The sequence below is a fragment of the Synchytrium microbalum genome, assembly GCF_006535985.1.
Source record: "Synchytrium microbalum strain JEL517 chromosome Unknown SmJEL517_scf0001, whole genome shotgun sequence".
Classification (NCBI taxonomy): domain Eukaryota; kingdom Fungi; phylum Chytridiomycota; class Chytridiomycetes; order Synchytriales; family Synchytriaceae; genus Synchytrium; species Synchytrium microbalum.
In genome coordinates this window covers 839154-865088 of record NW_022158350.1, presented here as the reverse complement: position 1 = coordinate 865088, position 25935 = coordinate 839154, and the positions used below count along the sequence as shown (strand labels likewise).

The window sequence follows — 25935 nt, the reverse complement described above, 5'->3', positions numbered from 1 at the left end:
CAATGGGCTATGGTCAGAAAGCACGACGAGCAATTCCACGACTGGTAGCTTCTGAACGTATTTCAACGCTATTTAATGCTTTAATAAGTGGAGACCGCGCTGCATTAGCTAGGTCTATTACTCTAGGTCAGTTATACGTTCTATGTTTGGACTGCTTTTGATCATCATCAAATGTTTACCACTTTTTGGTTGTTAGTCGAATCAACACGAGCAGACCATCGTAAAGAAGCTCAGGAACTGTTATCGCTTGTACTGGATCATGCTAAAAAGAGAACTAGCACGGTGGCTAATTGGCCAACTACTTTTCGTGTTGGATTATCCGGTAACAGATTCGTATTTAGGGCAAAGTTGCATCAATCATTACAAAATGCATCGTGTTTCTTTGTCGTTCTTACATTTAATTGATTTAGGATCTCCTGGTGTGGGGAAATCCTCCTTTATTGAAACGTTTGGCATGTTTCTGATTGCCAAAGGACACAAAGTTGCTGTTTTGGTAAGCTCATATATGAGCTTACCGGATTCAATCTCTCTGCTATCGAGTATTTATATTCTTGCCTTGTACTTTAGGCCGTAGATCCATCATCAACACGAACTGGTGGCTCGATTCTAGGTGAGAAGCACGATTGGAGTGAAATCTTAAGGGTTCTACCAACCATGGTTTTTTCGGCCCCATTTAGGTGACAAGACTCGTATGACTTTACTGTCAAGAGCTGATGAAGCATACGTGAGACCGTCACCAACAAGCGGGAATTTGGGTGGTGTTGCTCGGAATACGAATGAGGCGATCCTGCTGTGTGAAGGTATGTTCTGCCACAAGTAAATTTGTCGCAGCAAGCTAAAAAATCGCAATTTACTGAAAATGCATTCGCTTTTAGCAAGTGGATATGATATCATCCTTGTTGAAACAGTAGGTGTTGGACAATCGGAAACGATGTAAGGCCTTTTTTCAACTTTACAGTCTTCAGGCGCACACGAGTCCAAAAAAACAGGAACAAATTGGTTTCGTATTCCAGGGTATCTGATATGACAGACATGTTTACACTCCTGGTAGCTCCCGGTGCAGGAGACGAACTACAAGGAATGAAGAAGGGAATTGTCGAAATGTCTGATTTGATTCTCGTAAACAAGGCTGATGGTGTATTGGCTATTCCTGCTAGAGCCGCTCAGGTACATCTACAACCTTTTGTTTCCAGCAACATTAAAGTCCAGTCTTTTTTGCACCTCACGCCTTTTGAAATAACACGAATAGATGGAATACACATCAGCACTCAAGTTTTCTCAACCTGCACATCCAGATTGGCGTCCTAAAGTTCTAGCCATGTCTAGCGCCGAGAATATAGGGATTGACAAAGTGTGGGAAGCTATGCAAGAGTATTACAAGATCATGCAGGTCAGAATTAGTTGAGGAGTAGATACCTTTATTTTGCTCGTCTCTTTATATCCTTTGCGATTGCTCCATCCCGATCTTTCTCTCAACGTCCACATTCTCTATCCTTTAACCAGGAATCAGGGTCATTGCACACCAAAAGAGGCCTACAAAGGAAGAAGTGGATGTGGCAACAAATTACTGATGAGTTGCTGTGGCGACTCAAGACGGATTCCAACGTCAAGGATATGGTGTTGTCTTTAGAGGCGGGAGTGTTTAGAGGTGATATTACATCGGGTCAAGCCGCTGAGGATTGCGTGAGAGCTTTTATACATGATCAAGCCCTGACTCAATGAATCAGCCCGGCGCCTGTCTTTTTGGGTGGAGTAGGGAGGGGTTCAATTGAGAGGAAACATACCAAACAAAAACGGAGGACATTTCGAAACAAGAACATAACACAATTGAATCTAGAGCACCCTGTACATAATAACACTGCAGCTTTTTCTCATTGAACTCTCTCTTCTCCTTTGCAAAGGACCCAATGTTTTCTCCTGTTGTCACACCTTGCCAAGGCCCCTTCTTTTTAAAGCATCGTAGGAGAGCTCAAAAACTGTCCTCGCTTTCTTCGGTCATACTACAAAGGACGCAGTACGCTGTCAATTTTTCCAACTATTTTTCGTATTAATCTATTGGGTACTACATATAATTTGCTCCAGGTGGGATCACACATCAAGAGGTCGACTGTTTTTGTCGGTGGAACAGTATTCTATAATTTCGTTAAGATCTCCTGGTGTTGGCAACCCCGTCGTTTATTGAATCGTTTGTGGTGTATCTCAATGCCAAGGGACACCAAGTTGTTTTTTGGTAAGAAGTTGGAGCTTGTTGCAACCGATGTGAATTCCTTCTGTCTGCTATACTAATTCAAATTCTTCTCGTGTGTTCAGGCGGTTGATCTATCATCAAGAAGAATAGCGGTTTGATTCCGAGTAAGACCTAGTTGCCAAAGATTCGTGGGCAATGCGAAGGCGGCCAGTAGTGGTTTTTTGGCCGCATGTAGGTGACGGTCATACTGTACTATCAAGAGTTGATGAAGCATACTGAACACCGTCACCAATGCGTGAAAATTTGGGTGGTGTTGCTCGGAATACGAATGAAGGCATACTGTTGTGTGAAGGTACATTTGCGCAAGACATGGAATTTTGTGCAAATCTGGGACCGAACTGACATGCGCTCGTTTCGCTAACGAGTAGATACTATATGACTCTTGTTGAAATAGTGTGTGTTGGACAGTCAGAGACCATGGAAGCCATCGTTTATCGTTTTCACAAAACGCGACAGAGAACGATGATTGCACCCATTCTGTGGGTGAAATCGGTAGGAGACTGACAATTCAAAGGCAGCTTGTCGGAACTCTGAAGGGTTGAAGTTAGGTTCTTTACGCGGAGCTGTCTCGTATAAGGACGAGACTGCTTTCGTGCGGCTTTAGACTGCCTTGAACTTACCTCGGTGGCAGTTTATTTGGCTCACGATACGATGGAGAGAGGCGACAGATCCAAGAGGCGCAGGGGCTCTATAGAAATCAGCAAGAGTATTCAATTCTTCATGATATGAACATTCTGCTCTTTTCTCCTTTGCTGAAGCTGGTGGCCTATGTACGAAAACGAGATAAATATCGAGAATGGTGAGTTCGGTTGTACTACGTTTGGTATTTAGAGGTTATAAGCGCCTTTAGTAGGCAGAGCAATTACCATGCTGATGTAACGTACCTATAATTGTCTGGATGCCCAGAGATTGGTCTCATAGGCCATCTTTACCAATCCTTGCTGAATTCTTGTTGGATTGGTGGTTAAGATGATGGAGTTGAGAGCACCGTTTGGCAACCAATTTGTTGGTGAAGTCGGAAGGAGGATTAAACGTCAAATACGGGATTTTGAAGTAGCTGACTGATTTTAACCTCCCTGAAGTGCCATTTTACTGGAACCAGTACGTGGAAATGATGACTTAAGTCATCATTTTCAAGATTTGTGTTTGTCCATCTAGACCCGAATATCATTCGGTACGGGGAGATGTCAATTGCTTTAAATGCTCATACTGTCCATTCATAGTGCTGTACACCCATGAGAGACGCTTTGGACGGTGGAATTTGGTCTGCGATTGGTGCCTCAGGCAGGTTGTTGAACCTTGAGGAGTTTCAAGTTAGGTTTTACCCAAGAATCTATTTTTTAAAGGTCAGATTGGTTTCTTGTGCCTTTGGTCTATGCTTCGGTACCAGTTTATATGAACTGCAATAGCCAAGAGCCACAGATTCAAAGGGCGTTGGACTCCAAAGTACACACTTTTTGGCTGCTTCGTGCTATGAACATGCTGCTTATCGAAGGACTATTCCACTGCACCTCTAACACGGGGTAGATCTCACCGTAAGAGTGACTCAGAACTCACGAAACACCTAACGTACTAGTACTTGGACTTAAGTATCTGATCGATGACGAACATGTTTCAAGTGATAGGAAAAACGAAACGCCATCCTTGAGATGGTTCAAGTATCAATTATGGTGTTTGCCAAGTCTTGGGCTTTCCAAATACGGTGGTATCAACTTGATGACTGGGCAATGGTAGGTATCTATAATTTTGTAGTCATGTACCGATACAACTTGTAATACAGTGCAACGTTTTATATTGACCTCTATCTACACTCCTCTACAAAGAATATGCTTTCAGTTTTTTTTCACAAGGTGCCAAAGCTTTGTACACATGTACTCCTCATATGTTTGTGTAAGTTACCCAACCTACTATACAACAATCTCGCCACTCTCCTCTCTATTCCTTGCCCAAAAAGGTCTTTTCACCCTCGCAACATCTCTACTTCTCCCCTCTTCCCTCTCATGTTGCTATGGTGCCATTTGACCATCAACTCGGTACCACCTATTACCGCAATATGCACATACAGTACAAGCTTCCATCCATTTCTCAATCATGCTTTTTGATCTGGCAGGAAGTATAGGATGCATGATTACATCAGCAGCAGTACCATTTCCCATGTGTTGTCCTCCTCCATCATTGGTTTGTGTTTGGTTGTCATGAGCTAGCATGACTCGAACACATTCTAGACATCGTTTTATGTTTGGCGTTGAAATGAGTTCTAGAGTTATTGCACAACGATCTAAAGAGACGAATAGAACGAAATTAGAAATGAAGAATGCTCTAGCAAAAACAAACCCATGCACCAGTGCGTCGAAGGGCATCAACGCCAATCTTCACCAATATAGTAGCCAGACTTACCAAACTCGTGACCATTAGGGCATTTACAACCAAACGGACTCTGAAGTGTCAGAGTGACATTACAAGCAGGACATGTGTCAGTAGCAGGGAATGGAGTAGCTCCTGTAGCAATAGCATTTATAGCTTCTGGCGTGGTAGGTAAGTGCATGTGAGCCATGACATCTGGTTGCACTTTTGCAGCTAGCGCTGCGAGTATTTGAGCGACTCGTTCAGACATATTTGGGAAGGCACGAGGATTTCGAATGATTTCAGCACATATTCTTGCGATGAAGCGGATTGAGCGTTCTAATAGGAGACGAATGCAGTGGTTTGTTGTTAGTAAAACGTGAGAGAAAAGGGAGCAGGGTCAATGCGACTCATACCATCCAATGAAGGTTCAATATCGACGCAATGCAGCAACACTTGTGATGCTGTATCCACGTAATGCTTGTACAGAGCCATACAATTGTCATCGTACTTTTTGTCGAGTTTCTTGGTCTTGATGGCCGGGACAGTCTAACATGCCAAGGAGGATAGTGAGAACATGACCAACATTCAGTGTGAATCTTTCCCATTCACCTTGAAACTCTGATACAGCGAATTTAGCACTCGTAAAGAATTGATGCGATCATCACCATACAAGAGTGTTCGTAATGTAATATCAGTTGATGCTCTATCGGAAAACAAAGTGAAAATAGTTAGCAAAAAAGTGAAGTCCAATAGAGTCTCAATGCTGTACGCTCTGTAGCGTAACATACCCTCTTGCTGGAATTGGAGCGGTAGATTCCTCATTCTTATACATGGCTCTGAGCACCTTCGACAATTCATCAAAGTACGGTACTTCTTGATCGACATCCATCGCATGACCTCTCTTTTCAGTAGTGGGACCTTCAGGAGGAGGAGTCGGAGGACGATCCTGACGTTCTGCGAGATCGTAAGCACAATACTGAACGACATCTCCGAGTGCTTGCATTGGTGATGATTTGAGGACTAGAGGGACCGAAAAAAAATCAGCTTACACGACTGAATGACCACGACATCAGAATTCCCATCAATGTCTTGGACATACATGGATCAAGTTGAACAAAGTTGGAAAGGTGAGATTCAATCAATTTTCGGGCTTCAGGTTTATCAATGTCACGTCGAAGTAAGGAAATGACTGTATCAACTGCATGTGGCATGGCGTACTGAATGATGGACTTGGTAAAGTATCTAATGGAACCAAAAAATTGAGACACAAAGGCTTTTAATCCACTTTCGCAGTAATTGCTCAAGTTGTCAACGAGAAATCACCAGCATCGTCCAGTTTTGACATCATCATCGCTATCCAAAACAAACAACACAATAACACATATGAGACTTACGAGAAAGCAACTGCATCATAGAGACCACAAGTAGTCGGAACAGCTCCAAAGAATCTAGCAAAACGCTCTTCATAAGCGCCTGTTCGATTGGCTCCATCCTCTTCACCATCTGCCTGTTGATCTGCATCTTGCTCCTCACCGGGAATAGAGTAATAAGATAGTTGTGCTTGTACTGCTTCCGTCATATCTTCTCCAAGTGTGAGTTTATCACTTGCTTGGATTTGATATACTGAGCCAGATGGGTAGTAGGCTGTAAGTTGACTTGCATCGGTTGAGAATGTCAGAGCTAGTAATTTTTTGTTGGGAAAGGGTTAGCAGTTGAAACGACGTTCGAATAGTAACTTGAATAGGTGATTCACCTGCTACATCAGGCTCTAGTCGTATCACCAGACCAGCCAACTGAGGTTGAAAGTCTGGTGCAAATGAATGAGTAAAGTCGTCGGGGAGATTCCACACAAATATTTGATTTCCTCTAGCTATAGCGAGCTTTTTTGGTGACCCAGTCTATTTGAAAAGCGACTTTGTTGAATGAGAGAAGCTTTGGCTTAATGAGGTTTGCTGCTTTACCTTCTCAGAATATAATTTGAGGAGATGAATCGGTCGATCATCACCTTTGAGCACTTCCATGTTACTCAAGATGGCAAACTTGTTAGCGGATGGGGTGTATTCTAGTAATGAAGCTCTGACATCTCCATCATTACTGCCTGTTATGAGCATAGCATCTGAAAGCCGAAGATAATTTGAGTTTGTATGCGAAAACTGTTCAAATCTAAAGAAAAGACACACATTGAGTATTTTCAGGTCCATCAATCCAAGATGTCCATACAATCTTGGTCAACCATTTGTCATGTGGTTTCGTGCTTGCACATAATTCAGGTTGGTCATCGACCCTATCACAAAGGAGAGAAGTGAGCTACCAGATCTGGCACGCACGAGAAAAATGGGGCATACCAGTGCCAAAAAACGATTGAACCGTCTTTAGTTCCAACAGCCAGAAAGGCCGAATAGTAGGTATCTTTGGTCGTTCGACATGCAGCAGACCACGCAAGAGCTATTGTACAATATTTAAGCTTCCGATGCTGCAATAAACAGCTGAAAACACGTACAAACTGCTTCTAGAGCATCCAAATTTGCCTTGTCCTTCATGACCTTCTCATGATCCAATCCAAAATGTCCGAATAGCTTTGTACTCAGATCAGCCAACTAGAGGGATTTGTAGAAGTAAGAGACCGATGCATATGCGGGCGAAAAAACGAATTACATACGACTTCATATCGTCCTTTGAGTTGATTGTCTTGTGGAGCCCAGATCTCGACACCTTGACAGGTTGTAATAGCAGCCAACAAACATCTGTTGGAAGAGGCGAGAGAAGAAATGGAAATGGTTGGTGCTTGGATTGCCCTAGTATTGAAGATATGTTCTCGTTTTTTACCCATTCACAGATGTTGAAATGTCAACAGGAGACCAGTCACAGCAGATAAAAGCTTCAAGGCAGAGTTCAGAATATCTTATATCAGCATCTATATCACGTTGTATGGGTAAGAGTCAGTCATTTGCGTCTTTATTCCAGCAAAAAAATCAGGCAGTGTCAAAGTCTCATTCTGTGCAAAACGTCAACGGTACCATTCTGAGGTTTTGCTCCTTGATCATAACGAAATCGTGCCTTTTTCCCTGCCTCAGCAGTAACCTCTGTGATAGTGAAAGAGGTGCTGATCGTCTCGTCTTGGTTACATACAAGACTTGGTTGCTACGAAACAAATTGTCAGTCATATATGGTTGAGTTGTCAACTTGTCAAAAAAATGGGAGGTTGTTGCAGCTTACAAGAAAGGAGATAGCAGTAGATGTAGGCACGGCAAGTTGATTCAGATTGTTCCATCCCGATACAGCATCAGCTATGAGAGGATTGGCTGGCACCCTTTGGAATCCGCTCATCTTAATTGTTCAGTTTTTGTGACTGACAATAATTCGAACGAATGCCATCATACCAAGTACTACGGAACCAAGGCAACGTCGAGCATCTAAACGCGTTTCAGACCCTAATACGCTACTATGGGTGATTTACACGTCTACTAATAACTGGGTCCCCATTCGATCAAAAAAACATCGACATCTATTGAAATGGACTGTACATATATTTGCAAGCCTTTTAAAACAAGGAATTACAGAACTAATTGTCGATAAAGGATCAAGCAGAACGAGATCTATGTTTCATCGACATCTTCCCTCATCAACAAGCTGGGTCAGTTTTCTCGATCTTACATACAAGATACAACTCCACAACCACGAGCCGCGCAGTCAAGAGTACCAAGATCAGTCAAATCCTACGTGGTCGATGTGGGGAAACCACAAATAACGAAACGATTCACATCAAGTTTTCAATCATACTACAAGTTATATGGAGTTTCAATTGCTGGTTCTTGTTGTTACCGCTGGAGCTGTCACTGCTGCTGTTGTTGTCACATTGTCATCACCTGTGTCGTCCTTCATCCATCACGTTACTGCATTGTGTTTGCCTTTGGTGGTGGATGGGGCAACAGAGTAGTTGACACGAAACTGGCGTTTAGCCCCAAAGTTCCAAACCATTCCATGTTGGCCTTGATACGAGTTGCGTTTCGTGATAGTGTAGAGATTGGCATTGTAAGAAGCAGCCAGATCAAACAAAGTCCTGTGGACTGAGCTCCAGCTCGGTCGATAGTAGTGGCTCCCCAATGCTGACTTTGGGAGAATGCTCTGAAATTTTGTAAACTCAACCATGTACCAGCACGATGCAACTGGCTGCGAGAGCGAGATTCCACATCGGTACAGTTCAAGACGATACGAGGGAAGATGAAGAGGGAAAACACGATTGTACCATGAGTAGATCAATGCATCACTCACACGTTGGTGTGGAACGTCCTAATGCGATACTACTTCTACCTCTTTCGTAGCATCATCATCTTGTCTTATAAATGTAGCGCTTGCAACTAGGGCAGCCTTGATAGTATTCTGAATTGCTGTGTTTGCAAATGACAATGGTTAAATAAAATGAGTCGAAATGCAGCGCGTACTCACTTCGTTGTCAAGATTCACATAGTCTGGATGACCAAAAAAACGATTGTTCCAAGGTCGGCAGATACGTGAGGAAACATGTGTACGTGAGTAAAGGATTCAGGGAAAAAGGAGTCATGGCGGCATTTCTCTACCATATTGTTTACCAAAAACACCATATGTTGATGATGTAAATTTCAAGAAATCTCAAGATATCAAAACTGATAGTACCCCTATACGATTTTTGTTAGTGCTAGCTTTGATATTTTGACGAAGAACATTAGTATAACGATTCAGATCAAGTCCAGTACCGAAGCTTAGCGCTACACTTACCAAACCTTTATTCGTAGTAGGAGCAGCGTCTCTTCAACCACTTCTTGCTACGATGAGAAAGTCAAGTCAGCAAGAAGCCAGTAACAAACTTTAACTGACGCATGTTGAGGAGGCGAGCGAGCTGAAGGCTTAAGACATACCCGAGATGACGAGGACATAGTTTTGAGTATCATTTATACAAACGATCGACTCTTATAAGCCTCTTTATGTGTGGAGATGCGGCTTTCAAAAACGACTCAAAATGAAATTATGGTTGGCTAAGTAACAAATAAGCGGTCACTCCAGGAGCAAAGACCTCATTGAAGATTTAGACATTTAGCAGCATTCCATCCAATAGACGTGGACGACTCTTCTACGTCAATAACCCAGGTTGATACGTTTGCGTGGATTCACAGCCCAGTTAACGATGTACGGTACTTTAAAGGCCACTCGTGGCACAAAAATCACGACAGCAATGTCATTACGACCTGCCTTTAATTGAATTCTAATAAAATCCGTTTACAGAATTTGAAAGAAGCAACAACGATGATACAGTTGCGAAGAAAATGCGTTGGTTTTGAGAAAGCCTTGGACATGGATGCTTTCGATTTTCCAAAGATCACGTACAGGAATGAAAGGAGGAACAAAGAAAGATATGCCCAATGCTCGTTCTGTACCCAATGATTTTATAAAGACAGCCAAGTGGTTTGCTAGTCGTCACGGTTTAGTTACGATGTACTTACTTCGCTGATTTACTCCTGATGCGACATATCGCCAGTAAGTTTACTGGATTGAGTCTGAATTATATCCATGTGGAAGAATGGACAAGATTCCACTCAAACGATGTTCCAAGTTGTCTTCGATCAACCCCAAACTAACAAGAGCGGAACCTTCTGGTGCAGACTATATTAAAATTAAGCCGACGTACACCAACTATGATTCAGATGAGGTCTTTAAAGTGTATACCGTCTCATTTCTAGCATTCTTCAAGAAAGGCACCAGAGCAGTACCGCCTTTACCCAGCAATTGCTCCTCGTCTACAACTTTCGACTTGTCTTGCTTAGCAGGCAAGACAATATAAGTAGTAGCAATCCCTATGTGTTTATCTCGAAATGCTTTCAGTGCCATTATGCATCCGGAATAGGACTCCCAAGCCTGTCCTCCACGATTTTGAGCGTATTCTCGCACTCCGAAATTCGATATGTCGTTAATGAAATCAACGAAACGACCAGGCATGTAGTCTCTCATCTCTATTATTGGATTTGATTTCGATGCCGAGTTTGGTGGTCCATGTTTGACTCCTAACAGTTCAATAAGGGGTAAGAATTGGACAAGAATTGTATCGAAGGTTCCTTCATACCGAGAAACGCATCGAAACTTTGAATTGTGGGGCTCTGTCCAGCACTTGCGCCCGCGTATTCCCTATAAGAGCCCGTATCTGTGATTTTCAAAGTGTGCTTGTCTTCATGAAAGACACCCTCATAGAATAATCCGTTTGGATGCGAGTCAGATCCTGCTCCAAAACCGCCTACGTAAGGCCTAATTGTCAAATTGTATGAGATGAATGTTTGGGATTAGCAAATGACCTAGCTTACCTAATTCGCTTGTAAAAGTACTGTGCGTCTAACTTTTTGTAAATCAAGACCAGAATCTGAGTCGATTGTTCAATAGCACTTCGAATGATTTGCAGAGATGTTGTGAAGGCAGCTGCATCGTGAGATTCCATTGCTTGTTTGGCATCAACCATGGCGACTAGAGCTCGCGCTCCAATAGCCTCGATTTCAATGGGGACCAAAAAGAACCATGCCTAATGTCGTGAGCAGCTGAATAACAATTCGTGTATTACACGTCAACAACTACTTTACCTCGTCGTAGCTCCCAGTAAACAGATTTATCAAGGCGATATTCGATAAATCGATTGGCCCCGCGGGATCAAGCAGTCGAAAGTTGTACAGCTCGAAACTATTTTTGTGACGTAGTGGTGATATCTACTATTTAATGTACAAGCTTAGATCAACGGTTTACTCACCCAGCATATGATATGACTGGCAATAAACGAAGCTTCTTTGCGACGATGCACCACGGAACAGCCAATTGTGCGGGGAGAACCTGCTCGGGCTCTTGTGCACCGGGTACTCCGAAAATGAATCCATGTGCAACGAAGCTGATGACCGAATAAGCTCGTTGTATGTCACGTTCCGATTTCAGCTCATCTGCGTCAAGCAGTGGAAGCTGTCCAAGAGATAGAGTGAGTTTCTAGGACCATTTACAGCAAGCAAAAGCAAGTACCGTAAGAATACGCTTCTTTAGTGCGTTGGATAGAATGAGTGCCGGGAGATCGCTTGCGATGTCGTCCCAAATTTGGAAATGTGACGGTAATTTCGAGGTTGGATACGGTCCAGAAGGCAGGAATCCAGTCTCGGGACTGATGCCGTAGTCTGACAAGTTGAATGTCATGAGTCGTTCTTTACTAAAAGTCTGATGTCAAAATAGTCTTCGCAATTGGGAAACCACGAGGCGGACGCTCGCTGTATAAAAGTAGAGAGTCATCTATCGATTTCCCCGATTAAACGAGCGCGTCACGTATCCTGAAAACACGTCCTTCCTTCTTGTCAAAGGACTCGTCAGTCTTCGTGACGTGTCGCTGCAACTTTTGGAAATTAGAAGTCAACAAAGTCCAGTGAATACAAAGAAGACGACATGGCGGACAAGGAGATCGGTATACGCTTTGATGTTTCCGTATTCCTTCGTTCTAGCTTTGCTCCTTCAGTACTGACTGACACGTTGTATTTGTAAATGCAGAACTTCTTGACAATGTGGAGATGCGCTTTGCCTTGGCAGACTTGGAATCCAAATTCGAGTCCCAGCTCGCAATTTACCTGGCGCCCGTGCTCCTGAAACTCGACTCACCGCATGCATCTGTCAAAACAAAGGTTGCAACATTCGTTGGTGTTGATCCCTCGGCTTGATCTGAACTTGATCCCTCGCCCAATCCGTTTTCTTCTCTTTCTGACTGCTACTTTGTCTTGATCAGGTCACGTCAATATGTGGACATGTAAACAAACGATTAAAGTCAAACCCAGCAATCAAAATCCCAATTGCTGCTGTTTGTGACCTATGGACAAACACACAATTGTCCAACTTTGTAAAGAACTTTGCTCTTATCTATCTGGAAATGGGATTTGCTCGTGCTTCCGAACAAGAGACTCAGCTCCTACTACCCAAACTTATTCGAGGAATATCGACTCGACTACCATCGCAACAGATTGTTGCCTTTCATATCGCATTACCAGTAAGCAATACTTGATCCCAAAAGTTACTAGACGACACCCAAATAACCCAACTCTGATGATAGGTATTGACAAAGATCAAGGAACCGAGAACAGAACGAGGAGCACCTCCGCCCATTTCAGATCCTTTCGAATTCGAAACAAATCCTGCAGATCTCAAGTTCCTTATTGATAAATTCTTGGACGTCATGTTGTTTAATATCGGTCCTCCACCCAAACCACTTGGTGACGAGGCGCCTCTGGTCCCTCCACCACCACCTGGGTTGAGTAAAGCTGCGATTGACTTTATGTCAAATGCTGGTAAAGCTGTGTATGTCAAATCAGTTGTAGAGTTGTTAGTTGTCAAGGTTGGTGTTGGATGTGTCATGATCATGTTTCACTTTTTTTACCTTCCCTACATTCGAACTCAAACATTTTCGTTCCTTAACTAGGTCGAAATCGTCCGATTCTTGACTTCGGTATTCGTACCAGACAAGCTGCTCGTGGCTGAACGCTTCCGAGTATATTTAGTCGCATCATGTGAAACTCATCATCAGGTAGTTTCTGCTGGTGAAGATGCACTGAGGAGACATGCGAAACCTGATTTGGAAGATGAGAAGGTATACCTTGATACTGAGTCTGCTTCTTTTGTCTGGTAGACTAACATCAATACTACAAAAATTCTCAAAGGTCGTCCAAAGCCTATACGAACTATACCAAGGAACGGGACGCGGTAGAAATATGCCAGTAATTCCCGACCCATCATTTAGAATGCCAGCGAATCCAGCAGTAAAAAGCAAAATATTGACAATTTTCCTCAAATCTGCAAAAGGTAGAGTTATTCTGAGAAGCAAACTGTCTTGGAGCTTTTGAAGCTACACCACGCGTCACTAACAAGATCTGCTATATATGTCAGCGGCTAATATATTCCCAAGCACCATACAAATCATTTTTGACGCTCTATATGGAGTAGACGCAAATCCAAAATTACGCTCGCTCGGGATCTCTTTTATGATTTGGACGGCCAAAATGGCTGAAACCAGTAAAATTCGGCCAGTGGCTCCCATCATTATCTCTGGATTGTTGAAATTGATTGAGCAGGCTCAAGAGGATTCTGCAGTTCAAGAAGGAGAAACTCTACGTGGCTTTGCGTATGAAGCCATGGGCTTGGTGTCGAAAAGAGGTGGTGCAACTTTGATATCTAACTTTTTGCCTTCGGAGTTCTCGGTATTGCGACTAACATCGAATTCCTCCAAATTTTAGCTCCTGACCTGTTTGTAGCTGATACTTCCATCCTGATGTCCTTTTTCAAGGCTGTCTCGTTAGAAACGAGAAATGTTCGAGTGTCTGTTCAAGATGCTCTATCTATGATGATTGACGCGTACAAGGATATTATACATGACGACACCAAACGCTCAGAATTGGAGGAGATCATTTTGTCAAATATCGAAAAGGTTTGCAAATTTGAAATTCTTGTCGCTGAGTAACTGAGAACTAAAACTCTCGTTCAATTGCAGAACGAGCCCCAAGCCAGGTATATTGCCACTAAATATGCTGTATCGCTCTTCCCATTCTCGCATCCACTTTCTCGGTATATTGCTCTAGTCGCTTCAGCAGATTCGAAACTAGAAGTCCGCGAAGAAGGCCGTCGTGGTCTGAAGTTCCCTGAGGCCATCGCACCAAACGATACAGTCGAGACATATTCCAAACTGTTACCATCATTTACTGACATGGCATCCCTCTTGAAACGAATGAGAGGTCGTTCTGGTCAAGGAATGGTTAGAGCTCCTGGTATTAAATACGTTGGGGCCATGAGTACCGAATCCTATAGTCATGCCTTAGAGTTTTTGCAACGACTAGTTGTTCGACGCAGTGATCCCACTGCACGAATAGATGATGTTGGTGTTGTGTCTGACGAGGCGGGGGAGATTGCTGATGCATCTACTCGAATCGCCGTTCGAAATACTTTGAAGACATTTTGGGGCGATGTGAATACTATGGAAGTAGATGGGCGTGAAGGACCAGGAGGTCTCGCGTTGTTTATTGATTTGATTGAGACCGCACTCAAGGCTGAAGAGTCAGGTACAATAGTAGTGCATTTGCGCCTTGAACGCTCTTTTTTTCGCACGGGCTGACATTTATTCAAAATGAACCTAGATGCACTACTACAATCAGTCGCATCTTCGTGTATGCTAGAACTGATTTCACTGGGCCCATCTACATTGTCTTCTTCATATGGCACCAAAGTCGATTGGATCAAATCATTCTTGAACTCCATAAGACCTGAAACACGACAATCCATGGCACATATGCTCGGAATAGTTGTAACGGCCTCTAATTTGGATCGAATACCATCTCTTTTGACGGAAATGTACAACGCCATCAAAACCCCACCACGAACGAATCCGGTAGAAGCACGACATGGTGCCATATTAGCTATGGGATACATAATTGGTCGTCTGTGGTATCGCCATCCGTACACTGCTACTGATATCGTCACCAGCAAGCAGATCAAAACTTGCACTGAAACACTTGCATCGTTTTTAAATGATGGGTCTGCGTTGCTTATTACAGGTGCTTGTGCAGCTATTGGTGAAGTTGGAAGATATGCACCTCTTTGTCTCGATGCTCTAGTCAAAGATGCTATGGATACTGATGTTGATTGGAGTGTTTCTAAAATTATTGAAAAGTTGACTTCTTTAGCCAAGAACAGCAAGGAGACGAAGGTTTTTAGAAACTTTATCGTGATGTGTTCGTTTTTTTTTGTTACACGGTTTCCTAACAACGTCTTCAAAACCACAGGTTCAAGAGGCAGCCATTGCGGCATTGGGTGATTTGGCTCTAGGAGACTCGTCTATACGCTCAACCATAATATCCTTATTAACCGGCCTCTGCTCTGCTCTATCCAAACAACCCGAAATTCACTTTACAGTTGGTGGCTCTCTAGCTATGATTGGTGCTGGTTGGCAATCAACCAATACTTCAGTCTTTTTGGATATCGGTGATGTAGAATACCCACCTACAACACCTCCACCATCCGATAGATCAAAAGTTGAGGTTGTTGGTGACGAGACTATGGACGAAGTCTTGTCTAAATGCTTTGCTGAAGTTATGCCTGGTCGGCCTCCTGTTAATCGAAAGGCTGTCTCTGTATGGCTGTTGTGTGTGATTAAGCATTGTGGACAGCATTCTCGAGTCAAAGTATGCTATGGTGTTCACTACGCCGTTGAGGTTACTTACTCACTCCATTTTTTTGCTTACATGTACGTAGGCCAGGTTTGGTGATATACATGCAGCCTTGTCGTCCTTGTTGAATGATCGAGATGGTATGTGGCTTTCTGTTGTTTACGTCGACGAATACTTGGAGCTGATTTTTTTGGTCTGTCGTCAGAATTCACACAGGAGGTGGGCATCGAAAGAAAACCATTCCATTACAAGACGAAGCCTGACACGTTTTTGTAGGTGGCATCGAAAGCAATGGGTCTCGCCTATGAACTCGCTGATCCTGAAATACGTAAATCAATGGTTGGATCACTGATTAGCACAATTACGGAAGGGAAACGTATTGCTGCTCAATCAGTCACTGCTGAAACTCCGTTGTTTGAGGCTGGTACGTGAAATCAAGAACATGTGCTTTACACGATATTGTATTTACCTGTGCACCAAATTTGAAGGCACGATGGGTTCCACACCCGATGGTGGCAATTTGACGACGTACCAGAGTATTTTATCTTTGGCGTCTGATATGAATCAGCCAGAACTGGTTTACAAGGTATTTGACCTCTCGTCTCTTTCAAAAACGCTCTTTCATTTTCAACTTCGCTTTTTTGGCTCTTTAGTTCATGTCACTTGCGTCTCATTCTGCAATGTGGAATTCGCGACGTGGCGCAAGCATGGGTTTCGCTATGGTCATGGCACATGCTGAAGAAGACCTCAAACCATATCTACCGAATCTCATTCCTCGACTTTTCCGATTCCAATTTGATCCTAATGCAAAAGTCGCTGATGCTATGAGGAATATTTGGAGGATTCTAGTCAAAGATCCTAAGGCTACTATTACTGAATATTTCGTCTTGATTATGAAGGATTTACTCAAGTCGCTTGGTGACAGGTTATGGAGGACTCGTGAAGCGAGGTGAGACTACATTGGGCTCCCTTTTGGCACCAGTATATTAGTCTGACTGTACTCCTCCTCTCGTAGTTGTCTTGCCATGTCTGATCTATTACAAGGTCGTTCTATCGAGCAACTAGAACCGTACCTTCAAGAGCTTTGGACGATGTGCTTCCGGGTCCTAGATGACATCAAGGAATCAGTTCGAACTGCAGCATTTGGCACTTGTAAAGTGTTGACCAATGTCACCATAAAATATTGTGATCCTACAGTTGTGAATCTAAAAGATGGTCAAAAAGTCATGGACGCTTGTATGCCATTCTTGATTCAGGGACTTGGATCCATGGCTGAAGAAGTGCGTAAATTTGCACTCAGTACAATACTCAAGTTGTGTCAAAAGGGTGGTGTCTTGTTGAAGCCTCATGTGACTGAAATCACTACCACTTTACTGGAGAGTTTGTCGAGTTTGGAGCCTCAAGTCATGAGTATGAGTTTTGATAGGTTAATGAGGGTTTTTTAGTACTTACTAAGATTTGAGTTCATAGACTATCTGAGCTTCCATACTGAAAAGTACAACATTACCCAAGAACAACTAGACTCGTCACGTCTAAGTGCAGCCAAAATGAGTCCTATGGTAATAAAAGGAAATCCGCTACATTTATCGGCACATCTAACTCCACCTCTTTTGGCGTTAGATGGAAGCAATACAGACTTGTGTCGAGCAGATTGATGGCAAAGTCCTAGATGAGTTGATAGTTAAACTGAATCAACTGATACGGAAGGCTGTTGGCTTACCTACAAAGGTATGGTTGTTTTCTCTGTTTGATCTGCAAAAGAACCGACGCTCAATCTTAATCTTTATGTACAGGCTGGTTGTGCCAGATTCATTGCATCTTTGGCAGCTCGAGTGCCTCAAGAACTCAAGCCTCATGCAGATAGTCTTCTCAAGGCTCTAAGTGGAGCGATATTCGACAAATCGCCCGCTGTGTCCAAGTCATATGCTGTTGCTACTGGTCATGTTATCAAACTGGTATCAGAAGGATCATTGGTCAAGTTTATTCAGCATTTGAAGAAGCAGTATTTAGAGGGTGAAGGTAGGATCAAGACTTCTGAAGTTTTTATGAGGCGAACCTGATCATTCTTTGCTTCCACAGATGAAGAAACACGAGCTGTTAGTGGCATTGTGCTTCTCGAAATGTCCAAACAGGCACAGGATTTAATCAAGTCTTATTTGGGTGAAATACTACCACTAGCTTATTATGGTGGTAGGGACGCCAATGATACAATTAAGGCCGTGTGGAGAGACGTTTGGGATGAAAACACTGCTGGTAGGCATTTTGTTCGTCTACTTAATCTCTGTCTGTTGGTTATTTTTGAACCTTCTCCTCATGGTATAGGTGCCGCTTCTGCATTGCGACTGTATTTGAACGAGTTGATGGCCCTACTGACCAATCTGCTCAAAACATCACCATCCTGGCCTACCAAACGACAAGTTGGAGTAACAATAACCGACATGTCGAGCTCCATTTCAACGTCATTGGTACCTCAGATGCCAGTCCTGATACCTGCTCTGCTAGAAGCCTTGTCAGGCAGGACGTGGGACGGAAAAGAGTCAGTGCTAGAATCTTTATCGAATGTTTCAGTGACTTGTAAAGAGTGGTTTGACGGTGAAGGCAAGAGCCATCTTGATGAAGTTTCGAAGGTATTGTGGAGAGTTGAGAGTGATCGCACTGGCGAATCGTTCGTTCATCCCAATTTATTATTTTTTCCTTGTAGGTCTTGATACGTGAGGCCAAAAAGAATGCCAAACCGTATAAACGAGTAGCATTAGAACAACTTGGCAAAGCTTTCGATGCTCTCAAAATTGACAAATTTGATGATTTGGCTGATTATCTTCTTGAAACTGCCACCATTGATGATGAAGATGACGACAAGGACAAGATGGATGTGGATGGGTCATCTCGAGAGAAGCCATTGGCATTGTTAGTTAGAGCCAATGCTTTCAAGGCTCTAGCAGGCTGTTTTCCTGCCGGTGTGGCATCTACTCAAGGTATGGTTGCTATTTTCTTCGTGGTCTGCTCTAATCCATCGCTGATACGATCCTTTTTTAGCCAAACACGTGGAAGTGTTGGCTCAATCTCTAGCCAAGTCGATGGACAACAATGTCTGGAATATACGATTGGCTGCCATTGATGCCACTACCAAAATATTGGAAAAGTTGGTATCTCCACCAAGTGAAGCTATTGTGGTTGAATTGATTCAAGGTTTATTGAAGCCAATGGCTGATATGAAGGTAATGTCGATTTCTCAAATGAGATGATTTTGAACTTACATTTTCCAAACGTTTAGTATGTTGCTCTCAGAGAGTCTGCTTTGAAGGCTCTTTCTACACTGTTTGAACGTGTGAAAGGTACGCGTTGATGTGCTGTTGGGTTTACGTCCTCAGAATACTCAACAGAACATATGTCGTTAGGCAACATGGCTGAATCGACACGACAATTGCTAATTACTGGCATTGATACCATTCTTGAACGTGAGAATATGCCCAGCATCAAGGAAAAATTAATCGAGATTCGTAAACAATGTAGTGGAATGGATTTAGCATAATTTTTTTTGTAGTTACTTCGTTGACAGTAGTAAGAGATGGTTTGCACAACCAATTCCATGTAGCGACGGCAATCTCAATAGTGCCGTGTTGTTGACAAGTCGGACGTATTTCTACGAGTGATCTGCTACGACGTCTTTGAAATTGTTTGCCGTCCAGTTGCGGGCAACATCTAGTATCCCGGAATGGCCAATGGTACTTTACTTATCTTGAATCTGATGACCTGAGGAGATCTTCAAAACTGACAAGGGACGTGTGGTTGGAATATATCGAACCGTCAGCAACGTCACCTCGGCTCTACAGACATTGATATTTTTGAACAATTCAAAAGATCATAATTTTGTGATGTTGATGGCCCTTGGTATGAGGACAAGTCTACGGATTTTGTCTTTCACTCCTAGGTCAAGAAGAAGCATGGCACGTCATCACTGGTGGTGAGTGGTGATGACAAGGAATAGAGGTCATGAAGCTCAAGGTAAGTGCCATGTTGGAGATTATTGGTACAGATCACACAAATGCTGACAAGGCGACGTCTTGATTTTGGAGGAGTCACGATAGTGACACGTAAGAGTCAATGAGCATATATAAAATGTATAGATACCGAATACAGAATCACGTGCCCCAATAAGCGGTTACAGTTGTGAAGGTCGCCACAGATTTGATATTGCCAAAGATTGCGAATCCCGGAAAGGCGAACCATACACCTGATTAACGTTGAGAGTGCAAAGGAGGAGGTCGAGCATACAGGAATCCTGGATATCGCTTGTCCAATTCATTGTAGATCTCGTCAATCTGCAACAAACACTCTCCTCCGACAAATCAATCAAATTCGAAAGAACGAGAGAATGAGCAACACAGTAGACCAACATCCGCTTACGTATTGCTATCGGCATGCGCCAGGCAAGGAGAGACTCGTTGACAAACAGAAGGCTGAATTGCTCGCAGAGGTACACATTCGCTATCACTCAATCGCAAACATTCTGTGTCAGTGTCAACCACATGATTTCATGTTACAGACAGGCTAACCCATATACTCCATCATAATAGCAAGTGGCATTACTCAGTAAACAAGACCACGATGCCGTCCGTGCTATATGGTCTGCCTTCACTGCCGCTTCTGCGACCCTCCGACCATTGATTCTCGACGGAATCCTACTCGCATCCTGTCTTCCTCAGCTATCCCATATATCAACCGAGCTCCATACACTACTACGAATGGACTTTATCGCCGATATGCCCACAGAGACGTCTGTGCGGATACTGCAGTACTTGGATGCAACGAGTTTATGTCATGCTGCTCAAGTATCGAGAAAATGGAAGCAGATTGCTGATGACGATGCTGTATGGCATCGCTTGTGTGTCCAGCACATCGATAGGAAGTGTGCCAAGTGTGGATGGGGACTGCCACTCATGGATGCAAAGAAACGTAAAATCGATTCGCCAGAACCTGTAGCTACTGAACCCAGAATTGCTCCCGCTAGCAGTAGTAATGGTACGACTAGTAATGGAACAAGTAGCAACAGTATTCCAAAGAGAAAGACTCTATCGGACGATGATAATTTAGATATAGTCAAGAGACAAAAGACTGATAGTGGATGTATTAGCAGTAGCAGTAAATCGCCAGAGCTTCTAGAAGCAGATATAATCACAACAGCATTAGAACAGCGTGTTACAGTGCCCGAACGACCATGGAAGGACATATACGCCGAGAGGCTTGTAGTAGAACGTAATTGGAGGAGAGGAACCTTCCAACAACGAGTCCTACTTGGCCACACCGATGGAGTTATGTGTCTGCATTACGATGAGGCATCAGCTCTACTCGTTACAGGTGGCTATGATCGTACCATTCGGGTATGGAATGTAGATACAGGTTGCATCATCAAAATATTACAAGGTCACGAACAATCTGTAAGGGCGGTCTACTTTGACGATGCCAAACTCTTCTCTGCATCCATGGATCGTACTATAAAGTTATGGAACTGGAAGACTGGCGAGTGTATACGGACTCTGGAAGGCCATACAGGTGGTGTCTTGTGTCTTCATGTAGACGACAAGATGCTCGTGTCTGGGTCAGATGATGGATATGTTCGTGTATGGTCTACCGCCCATAATAAGGCTTTTGGATGGAAGGCCCACTCGGAATGGGTCAATCGAGTCCAAATATATAACAAGAAGCAACTCTTTACATGCTCGGATGACACAACCGTTAAATTGTGGGATATAGACACCAAACAGCTTCTAAGAACATTTACAGGACATGTTGGCCAAGTTTATGGGATGGTTGCTGCACTACCCCATGGTCATGATCTAGTTAGACTGCCTCCTGGATATGGATATACGCTCTTGGCTACTGACGGTGTCCACTACTCTGATGGTACGAAATCGCTATCAGCCAACCAAGCAGGGAAACTCGTTACTGCTTCCCTAGATAACACTATCAAGATATGGAATGTTGGAACTGGTGAATGCGTATTGACATGCTTTGGGCATACAGAGGGTGTATGGTGTGTGACCTTTGATTCTTTACGAATGGCCAGTGGTAGTCATGATGGAACCGTCAAGGTGAGCTTTGTTTTAGGTTGCCATATCTCATACGGTTATCGTAACCAGTTTATGTACTCTAGGTTTGGGACTTTGAATCTGGCCAAGTACTGCATACTCTGAATAGGCATCGTAGTCCGGTGAATTGCATCGCATTGTCAGATACCAAGATCATCAGTGGGGACGACGATGGTACCATTGTCATATGGGAGTAAGTTGGGGTTGTCATCGCAGGATCGACCTTTTCTGAAATGAAGTCTAACAAGTTCCTTTTCCAGTTTCTTGCCTGCGAATGCTGCAGTTGATAGTAGCAAATTGAATCTTTGAGGCAGCAGGAGTGCGTGAATCGGTGCACTTTATTTAATCTTCGTAATAGTAAGCATTGTATATGTCTCAACAATGAAGCATGAATTCCATAATGCTGGACGATTTGAGGCCGTAAATTGGAATGATGTGGCTGAGTTTGTGTGATTGCCGACGATACTACTTAGAACAAACTCTTCAATAATTGAAGCACTCTCCGGAGACCTCGGTTGCATGAAGAGATTCTGCGGTATGCTTCGCGTATAATGCAGATTATTCGTCCTATTGGTTTGTCCTGGATCTCAATTCACGAGGCAAATCTCTGGTTTGCGATTCCTTCTGTGAAAACTCAAGCAACCCAGCATACGCCAGAATCATATGGATGTCGTCAGAATCTTGAAAATCAAAGCGTTATGGCAACAAAAGTGGCAGTGCTAATCTCCTTGGTAATGTGGTTAGGGTTGATATAATTGCTTGCGCAGTTGCTCTTACGGAGGGTAACGGAATATCCATTCCTTTCTCCTCCATTAACTTACAAGGTTGAACATCGTTGTCAAGCTAGAAACCCCTTCTGGTTGACGGGAAGCTGTTGCAAAACATTCCAATTTTCCATCGTGGTCACCGCATTTGAGAAATGGCAGATGTTACGGTATTCATCAAAAGGAACTCTAACGAGAGCATCAACACCTTAAATGATAATCCACCTCCTCTTCCTACCACCAAAGGACTGTTATCGAATATTTATTCATTGCTTGGAGGCAATGCGCCACAAAATGGCAAACTCAGTGATGTGGACAAGCTGAAACTTGCTACTAAACGAAATTCGTTTTTTGACAAGACTTCAAAATCTTCTGATAACTTGCTGGTAAGCCTTTTACTTCCCATTGCATGCACTGCTATTATTGTTGGTTGTTTTGTCTATTTCATGGTTACACTACGGCAACATGACCTAAAGTCCTTTTCCAAATTGTTTTAGGAGCTAGAAGCATCATTTGAGGATCCTGATGCTCTCAAAATGAAGGCCATGGGTCGACCCAAATCCGTCAAAAGATCAAAGACATCCAAATCTACTCGCTCCAAAAGACGACAATCTAGCGTCAAACCTCAAATACCAAGCAGTTTGATTATCTCTACCCAACCTTTATCTCCAGTTTACGACCTCGCTAGCGCCAAAGGACTCCCTTCAGCTGGTGTCTCACCTACCAGACTCGATATTCGTATTCCGTCAACCAATGTACCTCCTGTGCCTAAACTTCCATCTCCTGTCGTGTCTACGAGTGATGCTCTTACGGAACCTGTGCTTGAAGAGGAAGAAGATCTTTGGGAGGATGACTTGTTGGATGAATTAAAGGAGCGATCCAAGGTGTTTAATCGCCGTGCGTTTTTGGAACGTTTGGCTGCTTCTAGTGAGACATTGAACACTGATAATGTTATGGATATCTTGAATGTGAGCGTTATATATTGACGCAGGAGTGTGGGGATTTTTGCCTGAAATGACTTCGAGTTAACTAAATAAATTTTTCTTGATCTTAGACGTCCGGTGCCAATATCACTGCCGATGATTTCAAAGGAGTTCTCACCAAACTAGCTCCAGATGAATTCGATTCTTTGAAGAAACTCGCTCAAGCAATTGCCAAAACCGGTGTTGAATCCTACATGGACGATGAAGACGAAGCCGACGAGAAAGCCGAAACCATGACACTTATGGAAGAAATCGAAGCTGAAGCAAGACTAGAAGAACAAGGCATCTACGTTGGCCAAATCGAAACCATCTTGGCCAACGTTAAAGCTCAACTCAACATTGACAACGATGATCCCAAGTTGATTCTACCATCTGCCCCAACCGCAATGGAGAAACACTGTTTCTTGGATTCCAAGAAGGTTCCATTGTTATTCGTCATTAGTTGCTCCTCCTTATCCATTATGACTGGAATGTGGCTATTTGCTACATCCACGCCTCTTTTCTTGCTATATTCTCCTTTCATTCTCCTCGTCGCTTTCTACTATTGTTTCAGTGTCGTTCCCATGATCTTTTCAAAGAAATTTGACTACCCCGCACATCGTAAATTGGTTGAAGATTTCTCGAAACGACAAGATTTCGAGCTGCCTTCAGTAGATGTTTTGTTACCATGCTGCGGTGAATCGTATGTCGTGGCTTGATTGCATCATATTGAAGTATTCGAAACAGAGTCGCTAATTGCTGACGTTCATTTATAGACTTGCCGTCTTGAACAATACGTATATGAACATCAAGCGACTCAAATGGGGTGGTAAATTAAAAGTCTGGGTGCTTGATGATGGCTGGAAGGATGAAGTGAAACAGCTTGCATGTAAGGCCTCATCGCAACAACTAAGGCAAAATCATCTAAAGAATGACATAGCAAAGTCTAACCACAAACAAACCATCTTCTCAGATCTATATGGATTCGAGTATATCAGACGTGCTGACAGACCACACCTCAAGAAGGCCGGAAACATGCGTAACGCATTCAAGTACCTTAAGGGCGATTTCATGGCCATTTTCGATGCTGATTTCTGTCCAAGGCCTGAATTCCTTTACGAAACTGTGCCTTACATGTACAAGGATCCCAGTATTGCTATTTTGCAAACTCCACAGGTAAAATCATGACAAAAAAATTCATGCTGGGAAGAAGTACGTCAAGTATAACTTGTCATCTAATACTTTTCCACCATAGTACTTCCGATGCAAACCTGAACAAACATGGATTGAACGTGGTGCTGGGCTAGTTCAAGAGCAGTTTTATCGTGTTATACAAGTAGGTCGAGATACATACAAAGGTGCTATTTGTGTCGGAACGTCAGCTTTATACCGTCATGCTGGTATGAATTTCTTTCCAAGTTTTTTTTTCTACTTTGATAACTGACATTGTATCGTTGACAGCCCTTGAGCCATTTGGAGGTACTGCCGCAGTAGAACACAGCGAGGACGTCCGAACTGGATTCATGTGAGTGATGGTTGAGTTTGATGGCGATATTTTTTTGCTGAGATTCCCATCTAGGTGTATGACCGCCGGATACAATGTTCGATACATACCCGTTGTCCTGTCAATGGGTATTTGTCCTTACGACTTGAAGTCTTTCTTCAACCAACAATACCGATGGTGCTCTGGCTCTGCTGATCTACTCTCCAGTAAAATCTTTTGGGAGACCAAGTTGACTCTTTTACAACGTGCTTGTTTCCTCAGTGGGATATTCTACTACTTTTGCACTGCTGCTGAAACCATCATGGTATTTTTCACCTGAAATTTGGCAAAAAAACAGCTAGTTCTAAAGAATCAATACTTCGTTAACTGTAGAACCCTCTTCCAGCGATGCTACTCATCTTTCTCCGCCCAGAAATGATTAAATGGTTCAATATCTGTTTCGCTGCTCCATCGATGATCTCAGCCATGATCTGTGTCTACTGGTGGAGTGTCTACCGTGCTTCAGCCCTTTCCTTCCGTGTACGAACAATCCAGTTTTACGCACATCTGTTTGCCATCAAGGATCGAACATTCGGCACCCAAATGGGCTGGGTTCCATCTGGACAAGGCAAATCAGCAGCCAAGACACGATACCTCACTGCCGTGCGACTGTGTACTGTATGGTGCACGACGCAACTCCTCGTCATCTTGGGTGGTGCTGCATGGAGAATCTGGGGAGGGTATGAGTGGTATAACTTTGTGCCAATGATTCTATTGGCGCTGTACAACTTTTACTTCAACTTTGACCTCATGAGGGGATATGAAGGTGCTTAAATGTACAAAGTCAACTGGCA

General features: G+C 43.2%; 4 protein-coding genes across 4 annotated transcripts; all 4 read left to right on the top strand.

Moving 5' to 3' along the window:
• Positions 1-2: 2 nt before the first annotated feature.
• On the top strand, positions 3-1722 carry SmJEL517_g00224 (uncharacterized protein; the record flags this gene model as incomplete). The annotated part of the gene is made up of 9 exons (XM_031166154.1): positions 3-126; positions 197-322; positions 411-493; positions 568-610; positions 678-800; positions 876-933; positions 1014-1167; positions 1250-1390; positions 1504-1722. 9 exons carry the CDS (start codon positions 3-5, stop codon positions 1720-1722), a joined length of 1071 nt encoding a protein of 356 aa, XP_031027915.1.
• A 10306-nt stretch (positions 1723-12028) lies between these two features.
• SmJEL517_g00223 (uncharacterized protein) lies at positions 12029-19315 on the top strand (the record flags this gene model as incomplete). Its single annotated transcript, XM_031166153.1, has 26 exons — positions 12029-12047; positions 12131-12261; positions 12363-12620; positions 12684-12965; positions 13050-13217; positions 13288-13429; positions 13514-13783; positions 13861-14051; positions 14115-14679; positions 14755-15323; positions 15400-15798; positions 15869-15923; positions 15989-16002; positions 16060-16207; positions 16272-16369; positions 16437-16732; positions 16799-17193; positions 17254-17342; positions 17404-17511; positions 17577-17802; positions 17863-18036; positions 18106-18410; positions 18485-18758; positions 18820-19001; positions 19058-19118; positions 19182-19315. The coding sequence occupies 26 exons, from the start codon at positions 12029-12031 to the stop codon at positions 19313-19315; spliced, it is 5553 nt and encodes a 1850-aa protein (XP_031027908.1).
• An 843-nt stretch (positions 19316-20158) lies between these two features.
• On the top strand, positions 20159-22181 carry SmJEL517_g00222 (uncharacterized protein; the record flags this gene model as incomplete). The annotated part of the gene is made up of 4 exons (XM_031166152.1): positions 20159-20260; positions 20361-21875; positions 21938-22065; positions 22133-22181. The coding sequence occupies 4 exons, from the start codon at positions 20159-20161 to the stop codon at positions 22179-22181; spliced, it is 1794 nt and encodes a 597-aa protein (XP_031027909.1).
• A 610-nt stretch (positions 22182-22791) lies between these two features.
• Positions 22792-25915, top strand: SmJEL517_g00221 (uncharacterized protein; the record flags this gene model as incomplete). Its single annotated transcript, XM_031166151.1, has 9 exons — positions 22792-23022; positions 23134-23604; positions 23691-24301; positions 24375-24487; positions 24572-24774; positions 24854-24998; positions 25060-25123; positions 25178-25406; positions 25475-25915. 9 exons carry the CDS (start codon positions 22792-22794, stop codon positions 25913-25915), a joined length of 2508 nt encoding a protein of 835 aa, XP_031027910.1.
• Positions 25916-25935: the final 20 nt, after the last annotated feature.